The sequence below is a fragment of the Nanorana parkeri genome, unplaced genomic scaffold, assembly GCF_000935625.1.
Source record: "Nanorana parkeri isolate BGI_ZX_2015 unplaced genomic scaffold, ASM93562v1 scaffold984, whole genome shotgun sequence".
Classification (NCBI taxonomy): domain Eukaryota; kingdom Metazoa; phylum Chordata; class Amphibia; order Anura; family Dicroglossidae; genus Nanorana; species Nanorana parkeri.
The window spans coordinates 471,267-485,519 of NW_017307252.1; the positions used below are offsets into that span (position 1 = coordinate 471,267).

General features: G+C 45.1%; 1 protein-coding gene across 1 annotated transcript in view; it reads left to right on the forward strand.

The window, feature by feature from the left end:
• The first annotated feature begins 1,223 nt into the window (after window positions 1-1,223).
• Window positions 1,224-14,253, forward strand: part of ADAM22 (ADAM metallopeptidase domain 22) — a 190,433-nt gene continuing 177,403 nt past the window's right edge. Inside the window, exons 1-2 of the mRNA XM_018566867.1 lie at window positions 1,224-1,521; window positions 9,003-9,160. Of these exons, the coding sequence (XP_018422369.1) occupies window positions 1,440-1,521; window positions 9,003-9,160 (240 nt within the window). The 5' untranslated portion in view covers window positions 1,224-1,439. The remainder of the gene's footprint in view (window positions 1,522-9,002; window positions 9,161-14,253) is intronic.

The following is a 14,253-nucleotide window of genomic DNA, read 5'->3' on the forward strand; positions in this document are numbered from 1 at the left end:
TCATTGACTGACAGATGTATGGGTGGATAGATAGATAATAGATAGATGATAGATAGATAGATAGATAGATAGATAGATAGATAGATAGATAGATAGATAGATAGAATGTGTGATGAATGTGATGTATGTATGCATGGGTGGATAGATGTTGGATAGATGTTGTGTGATGGATGCATGGATGTGTATGTGTGGATTGATGTATGAATTGATGGATGTTATGTATGGTTGGATGTATGGGTGGATAGATGTATGGATGGATAGATGTATGGATGAATAGATGTATGGATGGATAGATGTTGTGTGTTGAATGGATGTGATGGCTGGATGGATGGATGGATCTGTATGGGTGGATAGATGTTGTGATGGATGGATGTGTATAAGTGGATAGATGTATGGATGGATAGATGTTGGGATGGATGGATGTGTATGTGTGGATAGATGTATGGATGGATAGATGTTGTGATGGATGGATGTGTATGTGTGGATAGATGTACGGATGGATAGATGTTGTGATGGATGGATGTGTATGTGTGGATAGATGTATGGATAGATAGATGTTGGGATGGATGGATGTGTATGGGTGGATAGATGTTGTGATGGATGGATGTGTATGGGTGGATAGATGTAAGGATGGATAGATCTTGTGATGGATGGATGGATGTGTATGGGTGGATAGATGATGTGATGGATGGATGGATGTGTATGGGTGGATAGATGTATGGATGGATAGATGTTGTGATGGATGGATGGATGTGTATGGGTGGATAGATGTTGTGATGGATGGATGTGTATGTGTGGATAGATGTATGGATGGATAGATGTTGTGTATGGGTGGATAGATGTTCTGATGGATGGATGGATGTGTATGGGTGGATAGATGTATGGATGGATAGATGTATGGATGTGTATGTGTGGATAGATGTATGGATGTATAGATGTTGTGATGGATGGATGGATGGATGTGTATGTGTGGATAGATGTTGGGATGGATGGATGTGTATGTGTGGATAGATATATGGATGGATAGATGTTGTGATGGATGGATGGATGTGTATGGGTGGATAGATGTTGTGTGATGGGTGCATGGATGGATGCGATGTGATGTGATAAACCTCAGCTGCAATAAAAAAGGGCCAGCATCACAGTGAGTGGACTACATTTCCCATCGTGCAGCTGGAAGGAGGCAGGCTATGCAGGGCTTGTTGCACGATGTGTCTTAGGATGTGGCTGTGCATGTGGATGAGCAGACCTGGGAGGTGCTTGTGCTCTCACATCCCCATCTAACCACCCAATGCAGTAAAAGCACAAGCACACACACTAATGGAAACCTGGAGGACACAATGCAGCGCTCAGTGTGACTGGCAGCAGGGAGACCCCAGCGGCACGATGAGGACATCGCTCTGATCGCTCGTAGGCACATGCCCGGATAGGTACCAGCCATGCAGACGGCAGGGTGCTGGGCTCCATGGATCTGCTGCGTGATTGGATGCGTCTATGTGGTCCATGGCAGTATCCAGCCAGGTAAGCCGACGGTGCGCTGATGCCACCTCGCCTGCTAAGAAGCCTTTGCGGCTGGATGCGCCATTACATCCCATGCATGGGTGATAGCTGCCTTCCCCTCCTCTCATTTCCCTGCAGAGCTGCTGCTGGTACAGAACAGCATCTCATCACTAACCTACAGGCGGCATCCTTCTGGCTGCAGAGGTACAGATGGTCAGCGAAATGACCAGAGGTGCAGATGGCCTTGTAGATGACCAGAGGTGCAGATGGGGGAGATGACCAAAGGTGCAGATGGTCAGGGAGATGACCGGAGGTACAGATGGGGGAGATGCCCAGAGGTGCAGATGAGGGAGATGACCAGAAGTGCAGATAGTGGAGATGACCAGAGGTGCAGATGGCCTTGTAGATGACCAGAGGTGTAGATGGGGAGATGACCAGAGGTGCAGATAGGGGAGATGACCAGAGGTGCAGATAGGGGAGATGACAAGAGGTGCAGATAGGGGAGATGACCAGAGGTGCAGATAGGGGAGATGACAAGAGGTGCAGATAGGGTAGATGACCAGAGGTGCAGATAGTGGAGAAGACCAGAGGTGCAGATGGTGGCGATGACCAGAGGTGTAGATAGGGGAGATAGATGTGTAGATGACCAGAGGTGCAAGTGTAGGAAATGTCCAGAGGTGCAAATGGTAATAGAGATGACCAGCGTTTCAGATGGTTATGATGATGACCAGAGGTTCAGATAATGATGGAGATGACCAGAGGTGCAGATGGTTATGGAGATGACCAGAGGTTCAGATGGTTATGGAGATGACCAGAGGTTCAGATGGTTATAGAGATGACCAGAGGTTCAGATGGTCAGGTAGATGACCAGAGGTGCAGTGGTGGTAGACCCTCTTTTTTGAAACCGTTCCACCGGATCACAGCCAGGACTGGGGTACCTCTGGTTGTGGTCACCATCCAGCACACACTGCTACTCAGGCCCAACTGCTACTCAGTGTCCAGTTGCTGGTTACCTAATGTGTATTTAGAGGATGCATTAACCCTTTTAGTATTAGGGAGATGGAGATGGAAAAGAAGAGGCTTTTTAACCATTACTTAATGGGTCTCATCTTTTTTTCAGCAGCTATTGAATGTAAAAAAAATGCATGCCATAGTAAGCAATTTGAAAAGTAGGTGTGAATCCTAACTGCATGAAAAGCACTGAGTATCATAAACAACGGCCTTTTCTTTTAACCCTTTGTGACTGCAATAGGACATTTTAAATCTAAATGTAAAAATGCCCCATGCCTTGAGAATGTGCAACTGTGTGTTCCTAGATCATAGACCTGCTGTCAGTCAGAAAAATTAGAGTTACTGTCAAGTTAACTAACGCATACCAACGCTGCCAAACTTGGCTTGGGCGTCTAAGCTTCAAAAAACTTTGGTCAGGAAAGGCTTCTTGGTGCTTCTGATCTCTTTGCCTCTTTGCGGCTGCTTTCTGACTACGTGCGCTCCAGTGATAACAGCATGGGATTTCTTTTGGGAAGTGGGGATGTTTGCTGATGGCGTACTGCCGCCGTAATATGTGTAGAAATGGCCTCTTGTAGTTCCCATCATGTGACAGGGTGACAATGCAGGAACACAGTTGGGAGGCAGAGACAGAACATTGTCACCCTATAACAGAAAGTGCCAGAATAAGGTCCATTATGGCCAGATCACAAGATCGCAGGGTGTTCCTTTAATGAAAGCTGCTTCTCCATCAATACGATCGAGGCCCACTGACATCATCATGCACAATTCTGGGCCCACAGCCCTGCATTATACATGAGGATACGGAGGGACAGTCCACAAGCCGGAGTGGAGGGGAGAGAGGCCAGCTGATCACCGAGGGGGCAGGGTAAGTTAATTTATTCACACAGGTACCCCTAGACATAAATGAGCAGTTAACCCTTGCAGTGGGGGGGGGGGGGGATGAAAAAATGCATGCCATAGAAGGCAATATAATGACAGGTATGTGTGCACATGCGTGGTGTTTAAAACGCTCCAGATACCTACAAACTGTCGCCTTTGTCCAACGCGTTTTCCTTCCTGTTCCGTTACAGGTGTTTGCAATGAGAAAAAAATGCTTGGCTCCCAGCAGGCAGTTTGATTTTCCACAAGGCAATTGCCAACAGCATCACAGGCTAATTTCTATGTATCATGGACGCATTTACATTGTGGTTCTATGGTGTTATCTTAGATAATGTGCACTGACCACATGGAATTACCATTACATTTAAAACAACAAATGATCATAATGCTGTAAAACTCACTGGAATGTTCCATGTGTATACTAACATAAAAGTGTAAACATTTCTTAGAAACTTTACAATGTAGTCAGATGCATTATGCAAACTTCCCAGAGCTGCAACAATCTGAATGTTTATTGAAATATTGATATTATTATGTTACATTATAATGTGCACAGCATACTTGTATATACTAGCACACTTCAAGTGGCACTAAACTCAGGAGTTACATCTTCAAAATGCATTCAGGCACCTTATTTATTAACAAAAAATGTATCTTATTTGTGTATCACTCGGCTGTAGATCCTCAAATCATCTCTGAATTGGTGCTGACACTGTCCCTCCTTCTGGAGGGTGACTACTTGTGTTCCCCATGGTCACTGTGTGTGTTGTAAAGTAGTCACCGCTCCAAGCTCACTCCCGTGATGGACTACAATCTCAATACAAATTAGTAGGGATGCACCAATACCGATACTAGTATCGATATCGGTGACGATGCAGGTCATCTAATTGACGCCTGCCGGCAGCCATCTTGGTAATGGAAGCCGGCAGAAAGAGGAGGGGACGTTCACCCGGCGGGATAGGGTACTGCAGGGTCCCCTCCTCTCTCCTGCAACTTGGCCATGACCAAGTGCCCGCCTTTCAGACGGGGTGACACCTCCGATGGTGTCACCCGGGTACCCCCCTAGTGATGCCACTGACTACTGCTGACCTCCTCCTGAAAATGTTCAATGGCTGCCTGTCTCTATGGTCAGTGCTTTGAGACATGGACCCAGAACACAGATACAGAGCAGCAAAGTCAGCGTCAAGGCTGATCTCCTAATCTGCATACATGTTTCAGGTCAGTGACTCAGACAGTACTGAAGCCAGTGGATCATCCAGACTATTAGCATTGGTGGAAGGGGTAGTATGACTCTCTCAGTGCAGGTTTCCTTAAAGCGAATCTAAACTCAAGAGCAAAAATGTACTATAATGCAGCTTACCTGTCCTTAGACTTATTTATATATATTTATGTATTATTTCGATCCTGCCAGTAATTAGGGTGACAACGCTCACTCACTCTATTGTATCGATTTACAGTGTTGTCACCCTAGGATTGGAAGTGTTTTAGTACTGCAGAACACCTCCTCCTCTTCTCTTCGATTCCTGCTGAATCAACCAAAATCCAATCCATGGGTAGTCCTGTCGGCACCACCCGTCCTGACAACTTCAATTTGAAAATCAAAGGAGCTGGGTGGAAAATTCTCAGCCGTACAGTGATTGTAGCTAATCAGATGCAGTGACTGTTCGGATATCCTGACAGCCACTGCTCCCAGCAGGGAAGATTCCTCCATCAGTGCCAAACAGCGCAGGAAACGATTCCTCTCATTCAGCTGTTAAAAGGGGGTTAAAAAGACTAGCAAACAACACAAACATGACAAATATTCGTATTTATGGTGATGTATAAAGTTGGTAAGTTTCTGTAGAAGATCAGAAATGTATTTTGTGTGTGCACGAGAGAGGAGGGGACCCAGCCTCATACCTTATCCCCCCAGGTGAACGTCCCCTCCACTCTTTGCCAGCGCCCATCACTAAGATGGGTGCCTGCAGGTAAGTGCGTGTGATGTCACGCACATGCGTGATGACGTCCCAGCGGGGGGCGTCATCGGTGGCCGCTCCGGGGTGACACCACGCCTCAGGACACCGCTGGTCCCATTGGTGAGATTCACTATCTTAATTTGTTCTGGTGATCAATGTCACCAAGACAGAAAGTGATGGGAAACTTTACAGGGAATGAGGATTTCCTTCCTGGTATATCTCCAGGGAAGGAAGTGAGAAGAAATCTCCCCGGTGGTCCGACATATCACCAGCACACCAGGTTTATATTAGAAGATAGGACACTTTAGTGTCCATAACAGGAAGTGGGGATTCAAGGCCTATAGGTGCTGAAGAGTACTGATGTGCCCCTGAAGCCTGCGTATGCTTGGTGCCGGTGCAGAATACATTGCGGTTAAACAGTCTGCGACTGGTAAAATCAGTCAACCAGGGGTAAGCCCTTCCCTCCTGGTAATTTTGGGAGATGATTTTATATTTATCGTGTTTTACCTGTTTTTTGTGCAGCAGTACACCGTTCTATTTCAGAGCCAATAGTCTATAGTTCTTGTGGTATTTTACTGTCATCAGCTCTCTTCTTATCAAGAGTAATCTCCAATGCAACAATGTTTCTATTGACATGGATTAGCCGTAGTTTCAGTTTCTCATTCACAAGTAGCATAAAGTGCAATGGGCTGCACATCTTACAGGAAGCCCCCAAAGGGCTGCCCACCTAGACAGGGCCGGATTCCCCACAAGGCCACCGAGGCCCGGCCCAGAGGGGGAGCAGAGGGGCGGCAGCGGTGTGGAATCCCCCCACGCCCAGAACATGCAGTTCCGGGCGGGAGGTTGTTTTCTACATTTAGCCCTGCTTTGGGAAAGCAGGACTAAATGTAGTGTGAGTGAAGTCACCGGCGATCACTTGCAAACAAACACCACCCCGCACCTACCTCTCTGGCTCTGTCCTCCCCGAGTCTCTCTCCTCACTGGCCGCCGATGCGGGGAGCAGAGCGGCATGGTTAAAATTAACCCTGCTGCTCCGTGTAAACAGTGAGAGGGGAGAACAGTCTTCCCCTCTCAGCTGTTCCAGTAGTTCCAGCACAGTGCTGAGCTAGAACTCCTGTCCTGGAGGTGACAGGGTCAATAAAGAGAACCTGTCACCCCCAAATGCTACCACACAGGGGCTTGTTAGCGCCTGTGTGATAGCGATAAAGTGAGGTGAAAAATAAAAAATTGATTAAAAAAATTAAATAAATATAAATAAAAATACAATAAGTAAAAAATAAGAAATAATAATTCAATTAAAATGTGATTAAAAAGTAAAAAATAAATAAAAATATACAAAGTGATAAAAAAAGTAAAAAAAAAATAAAGAAACAATAAAAATGTTTTTAAAACTACCCCTGCCTTCCGGTTGCCATTCTCCATTGATGGGGAAAGTTGGGGGGGTTGGTGGGGAGGGGGGCGCTTTGCGAAAGCTGGCCTTGGGGCAGCAGGGAGAGTAAATCTGGCCCTACACGTAGACAAATACTTACCTTCCTCCTCGATCCAGTGGCCTTTGCTGTGTGGTCCTGGCCGATGCAGTAAAGCCCTTCCAGCAATGGCAGCAGGTCTTCCTCTCAGTGTGCAGAGTACGATTTGCTCATAGGAATGAATGGGGCCACAGCACACATGCACACTAAGAAGAGGACATTTATGATGGAAAGGCTGTGTGGCACTGGAATAGATTGCTGGATCGAGGAGGAAGTATTTGTCTTAGGGTTGCCACCCTTTCTTCCAGCAAAACCCGAACACTCTAGCGACGTACGGAATTTTTTTGGGAGAATGAGTTGCGGCTTATTCATATGTAAATAGCGCCACCATTAATATGTAAATATCACAGTCAATACTATTTTCAGTGGGGGGTCAGTAGCCCCTATGTTAATTTTGGTTGCCCCTGTCTGCCTGACATCTTTTGTCCGGGTTTCAGCTGCCATGAGACCCGCACACAGCATTCAAAACCCGGACTGTCCAGGTGAATCCTGGAGAGGTGGCAACCCTAATTTGTCTAGGTGGGCAGGACTCAGAGGTGTGTGGGAAATTGATTAAAGGACAGTTGTTCATTGCATGTCAAAATCATTAGTGAATTCAGAGACAGGGGACCTTAACTTATATACAAATCTTGACTTTTCCTGTAATAGCTGAGCTCATCTCGGACCCATACTGCCTCCCAGATGCCCTACTGAGGCTTCCTAAACCAATACAGATGCTTAGGAGGGCCTAGAGGGCTGACAAACGTCAATGCCTGAAAGCCTGAAAGGGTTTTTAACCATTCTCTACTCCAGGGGTCCCCAAACTATGTAAACAAAGGGCCTTTTTAATATCCTCCAGACTTTAGAAAGGTTTGACTGTGGCCAGCGGTAGAAGAAAATGCTGAAGGCTAAGTTGTCAGTGGGACTAAAAATGCCTCAGGGTTGGTGGTCAGTAGGAGTAAAAAATGACCTAGTTCTTGTGGGCATTGGGAGGAAGAATATGTCCCCATTGTTGCTGTTAATAGAAGGAATAGTGCCACATCATTGATATCAATGGGAAGAATAGTGCCCCGTCATTAATAATAAAGGGAGGAATAGTGTCCTATCATTAATACCAATGAGAGGAATAGTGTCCTATCATTGATGCCAATGGGAAGAATAGTGCCCCATCATTGAAATCAATGGGAGGAATAGTGCCCCATCATTGATAACAATGGTAGGAATCGTGCCCCATCATTGATATCAATGGGAGGAATAGTGCCCCATCATTGATATCAATGGGAGGAATAGTGTCCCATCATTATATCAATAGGAGGATAGTGCCCCATCATTGATATCAATGGGAGGAATAGTGCCCCATCATTGATATCAATGGGAGAAATAGTGCCCCATCATTGATATCAATGGGAGAAATAGTGCCCCGTCATTGATATCAATGGGAGAAATAGTGCGCCATCATTGATATCAATGGGAGGAATAGTGCCCCATCATTGATACCAATGGGATGAATAGTGTCCTATCATTGATATAAACGGGACGAATAGTATTCTATCATTGGAATCAGTGGGCATATAGACCTCAATGTGGGAGTTTTTGGAAGGAATTGTGCCCATCATTGGTGTCAGAGGGAGTTGCTCCATCAATGGTTTCAAGTTGGATGAATCATGCCCCATCATTTGTGCCAGTGGGAGAGAAAGTGGCCCATTGTGTCAGTGGGAAGAACAGTGCCCCAAGGACCAGATAAAGGCAAACAAAGAGCCACAGTTTGAAGACCACTGGTCTACAGTATCCAAAACTCCCCCAAAAAATGGGCTTAAGAATTAGATCACATAGAAGCTAAAGCTACATTAGTTCCTGTAGAACTGCTGGTGATAAAATGGACCTTTATATATGAAAGAAAAAACAAGAACCAATAAAACCCTGATCCATGTTTATGTCATCGTGAATCTGATTTGCAGTTCTGGGGCAGTGCAGGCGGCTATTGTATCTAAGTGCTTCTGTGACACTTAATTGCATTTGCCCAGGTAGACTCCTTTGGGCCCTCCAAAGCTCTCCATACGTTTCCAGCATTAGGAAATCACATTGTTGTGTAAGTGTGTTTTATCTGACATTATCGCTCTTCCTTAAATTGTATCTTTCATTTGTTTGGCAGATACCTGGGTGACGGAGATGCACAGGAAGAAAGAAAACAGATTCTCGGGGAGGGAAGACACGGTCCCCCTGCGTCTGATCTTCAGCAGTGAGCAGGACAACCAGACTGGCCAGAGTTTACTCAGCACCCGGGTGAGGACGGACAGCTCCCAAGACAAGGTATGTATGCTGATGAGCTGGGCCATCGCACAACTGTTGTTACCTTGGAGATTTGCATTAGTTTTAGATGGATGTACTGTACACAGTGAAAATAGAATCAGGGCCAGGGTATGTAGGCTGCATTAATAAGCAGTGTCCCTGTTTCCAGGCATCAACACGTCATATATATCAAATGTGTCTGAAGGCAAAACTGTCTGTATTGCCTCACCCAGATATCCTCTCCATTTCAGATACTAAACCCCTGGTGCCCAACCTGTGGCCCAAGGGCCCTTTGGCACTTATTGTGAGGCCCTCGGGGGCCCTGTAGACAGTATTTTGTGTTTTAGTGCTTACGTAAGTGAAGAAAGAAAAATCTTTACATCGACTTCTAGATAGTTTTTTTTATTTTTTTTTACCTCTTTTATAATGAATCTTGCAGAGAGAAATATCAAATGTCAAATGGAATAGATTTTGTTATTTATCTTGAGTGCCTAATAGCTTTTATTTGTATTTATTTACTGGCGCTGATCACTTATTGTTTTAGTCAAATGAAATGGGCTGTAGGGAAGACAAAAGTGATACCTTTGATTTGTAATAGGGCCAGTGGCGTCACAAGGAGGCTGCGATCCGCACCAGGGGTACACCATTGGAGGGGTGACACCAAAATGACTGACAGTCATTTTGGTGTCACCCCCTCTAAAAAGTTGGGCACTTGGTCATGGACCGAGAGTCTGACAGTGTCAGGAGAAAGGAGGGGACCCGGAGGCATACCTCATCCCGCCGGATGAACGTCCCCTCCTCTCTCTGTGTGTGACCATAACCAACATGTCCGCCGGTGGGGTGTCACCCGGCCTCCGCTCCGGGTGATACCCAGCCTTGGGACGCCCCTGAATAGGGCTGTACTAGCAGTGGTCTCTAGCATTCTCATGTAATATGTCTGTAGCTGTCTCCTGAAGAATGCCCGGCCTCCAACAACTCCTAAAGCATGTTTTCAGTCTCTTGGACCATCTCTTGGAGTCTGCCCATAGCCTCTAACCATTTCCTGTTATATGTTGGCAGTCTATGAAAGCTTTCTGTAGCATTACATACAATTAAAATTATGTGTGGCCCTTTGGTGATGCCAGGGGCTGGATTTGAGGTCCCCTTTATCAAGTAAGTTGACCACTACTACAATAAGCGCTGCAATCCAGGAAAGCAGGTGTATACATGATTAAAGTGATACTGTCTTACTTGGAAAAAGATTCAAATTCATAACCCATTACTAAAGCTGGATTAGGCTGAAAACGCAACAATCAGATTTTTACAGGTCTATTTTACAAAAGGGTGGAGAGTTTGGAGAATGTATGAGAAGTGAACAATCTAGGCCAAAATAGCTGAACTGGAAAGTGAGCTGAATTGGAGAATGTTTCCAAATCAGCAATTTTTGCCTACACTGTTCACTTCTCCTTCCTTCTCCAAACTCTTCACCCTTTTGTGAATAACCCTATTAATGTTTTGGGATACTTAATAAAGACATTGGTCTATTTTTGGACAAAGATGGTGATTGCCTGCGTTTGGAGATTGTGAAACTCCACTGCAGTTACGCTGCACAGTTGGTTCAAGGACCTGTCCCCAACCTGCTGATTGGATAATAAAGGAGCAGAAGCACAATGATGAGGTCATGTCTGTGCTCTCCACTCATGTAAACATGGATTAGATCAGGGGCGCCCACAATTTTTCGTCTGGAGATCTACTTTTCAAATGACGAGCTCAATGAGATCTACCAACGAAAAAACACCTGCATTCAGGGGCGGACTTTGTGGTGTGAACCGAACCTCTCTCCTGGCTGTCTTTTCTCTCTCTCCTTGCGCTCTCTCTCCCCTGTTTCTATCTGCTGTCTCTTCTTTGCCTTTCTCTACTCTCTCCTCTCTCTCTGCTGTCTCTTCTCTCGCTCTGCAGTCTCTTCTGTCACTTTCTCTGCTGTCTCTCTCTCTGCTGTCTCTCTCTCTCTCTCTGCTGTCTCTCTTCTCTCTCTCTCTCTGCTGTCTCTTCTCTCACTTTCTCTGGTGTGTCTCTCTTCTCTCTCTCTCTGCTGTCTCCTCTCTCACTTTCTCTGCTGTCTCTCTTCTCTCACTCTCTGCTGTCTCTTCTCTCATTTTCTCTGCTGTCTCTCTTCTCTCTCTGCAGTCTCCTCTCTCACTTTCTCTGCTGTCTCTCTTCTCTCTCTCTCTCTCTGCAGTCTCCTCTCTCACTTTCTCTACTCTCTCTCTTCTCTTTCACTCTCTCTGCTGTCTCTTCTCTCACTTTCTCTGCTGTCTCTCTTCTCTCACTCTCTGCTGTCTCTTCTCTCATTTTCTCTGCTGCTGTCTCTCTTCTCTCTCTCTCTGCAGTCTCCTCTCTCACTTTCTCTACTGTCTCTCTTCTCTTTCTCTCTCTCTGCTGTCTCTTCTCTCACTTTCTCTGCTGTCTCTCTTCTCTCTCTGCTGTCTCTTCTCTGACTTTCTCTGCTGTCACTCTCCTCTCTCTCTGCTGTCTCTCTCCTGTCTGTCTTTTCTTACCTCCACTGCAGCAGCTTCCCAGGCCTCCTCTTGTGCAGCGGCGTCCTGTCCTCCCATGGTGCTTGTGTGGCCGAATGTGCAGACTGGGAGAGGTGTCCCACCCCTTCCCGTCTGCGGCATCTGACACATTCAGCCGCACGAGCACCGCGGGAGGAAAGGACACAGGTCAGGGAGCCGATCACGATCTACCAGTGTTCGCTTTGCGATCAACTGGTAGATCGCGATCGACCTAATGGGCACCCCTGGATTAGACTGACAGAACTGTGCAAATGATTGGATCCATGACTAACTGAGATTCCTTCCTGTCTGGGGATTATGCTAAACTACACCAAAAACAGAATACAGATATATAAGTTTTTGTATTTGTATTCTATTTTTAACCCCTTCGTGGCCAGATGCCATGCATGCCTTGAAACCCAGACCAAATTTAGCATCATAATCGACATTATGTGTTGATTATTTTGACAATAACTATGACTAATTTTTCAAAAATGTTTCTAGTCTCTCTTTTTAGTTTATGATACGTAGGCTTTGGTACAATGATTTAATAAACACCCATGTAAAGGGTATTAATATAAGTGCATTAAATTGTTTTGTTTTTATACTTGCCCGAGGTCCAGCTATAATATACAAGGCCAGCTGCAGCCACGTGTATAAACTGGCGCAGGGCTGTCGCAACTAATCAGAGGCCCTAGAGCAATATGAGATGTGGGGGTGTGAAAGTGATGTTTATTGCTCTGTATGTTACCAGCTTCTGGTCTCAGTCAAAAGAATAACGCCAATTCCTCGTCTTTTATGATGCTAACCTCTTTTTGCTGAGACCACACAGTGGCAGCCTTCGGTTCAGTGATGCTTTGGATGTCAGTAAATATATACCATCAGCCTCTGGTGTCTATAAATGTACGAGGATGTTGAGACATATTGGAAAACATACCGCCACCCTTTGCCAGTTATTAAATATATAACCCTGGAGCCTGTAGTTATGTGCTACAGATCTTTTATAGAAAACTTATTTTTGTTGTTGTTACTTAGAAGTGGACCTTTCAGCAACTTTACATGTATGAATTTGTCCCTGACATGTCCCAATATACAGCAAAGGTATTCTTATAATTATTTGTAACAATCTCAACTTGTTATTGTTAAAAAGCAGTCCTTGAATTCCAGTCAAGTGACTTTGCCTAGGCTGTGATGATGTCATCAGTCTGCTGCAGGCAGCAGGAAGTGTTTCCTCAATCTCCTCTCCCTCAGGGATCGGACTGCAATATTGTAACTTAGTAGCAAGCTAGTCAACAGTTCCCTGTGCAAGCTCAGCCAGAGAATGTTGGACCATGAATGTACCTACAAACATACAAGCTTCCTCTAATATCTGTATTCATCTTTAAGCCAGGTATACAGACTTCAAATTTCGTCCAGTCCTTGATGTACCGGCTGGAGTTTGCTGCGTGGGTGCCGCTGTCAGCACCCTTCCGCCCGACATCCCTTCATCAGCTGATCAAAGGAGCCGGTTGGAAAATTCTCTTCAGAACAGAGCTGGCAACCATATTCTGACAGCGGCCAATTCAATGCAAATAGCGGGGGGCGCGTCCATCATCGTAGATGGAGGAATCAGTTCTATTTTTTTTTTTATTCAGCCGGTGGGTTGGACGAAAAACAAAAAGAGAACCATGTATACCTGGCTTTAGTCTCACAGTGATCATAGGCTGATCAGGAAACTGTGGACACCATGTGGGTAACTGGTCATTTTTTTAAGGTTTGGCTAAATCATAAGGGGTGTCATTTTATATTAAATTTAGAGGATAAAATTCCACAAAAAAGTTTTCCCCCAGAGAGACGTGGGTTGCCTTTCAGTTATTAATTTGCCACTCCGGGAATAACTTCTGGGCAGTGTTTAAAGCATTCCACTCCACTGTGGGCATGTAGGTGCCCAGATTGGCTCTGCCCAGTAGGTGCACAGTAAAGCTTTGTGTATGCAAAAATATATTGGATGTGTTGGATTATGTAATGCTGCCTGATGTCTTTTTGCAACTCTAATGTCCCACCTAGCTGAAAATAAAATTTCTGGGAAGATCCTGGTGTTTATATTGTAAGACCGGCCACACTTGGCCAGACGATGGCAAGTGGAACATTACTTGCCCGTCCTCACACAAGTTTCCTGGCTGCTGAGACCAATTATGATCATCTTCTGAAGCATAGGAAAGGGAATGATGGGCCCTCCTTAAATTATGGAGATTGGAAAACCTTCTATACTATCCTGAGAGCCTCTGACTGCCTTAAACTCTACCTAGTATCACCAAGTACATTATGAATTACCTAATAATCTCAAGCAATGCTACAAATTTTGAACAATCTTTAGACAACATAAAGGGTCAGACTACCCAAATTGGAAATTTCTGTTTAATAGCTGCTGAAGAGTTAAACCACTGAACAGCTTTTTAATTATTTCGAGGACTTTACTAATAATATCTCTGTGCTGAGTTCTCGGGTTTGTATACCTGATGTGTCCAATATAGATTCTCACTCGTACCCCGCTGGATTTGTATTTCCAATGGAGGAGAATGCAACAGAAGTAGTTGGAAG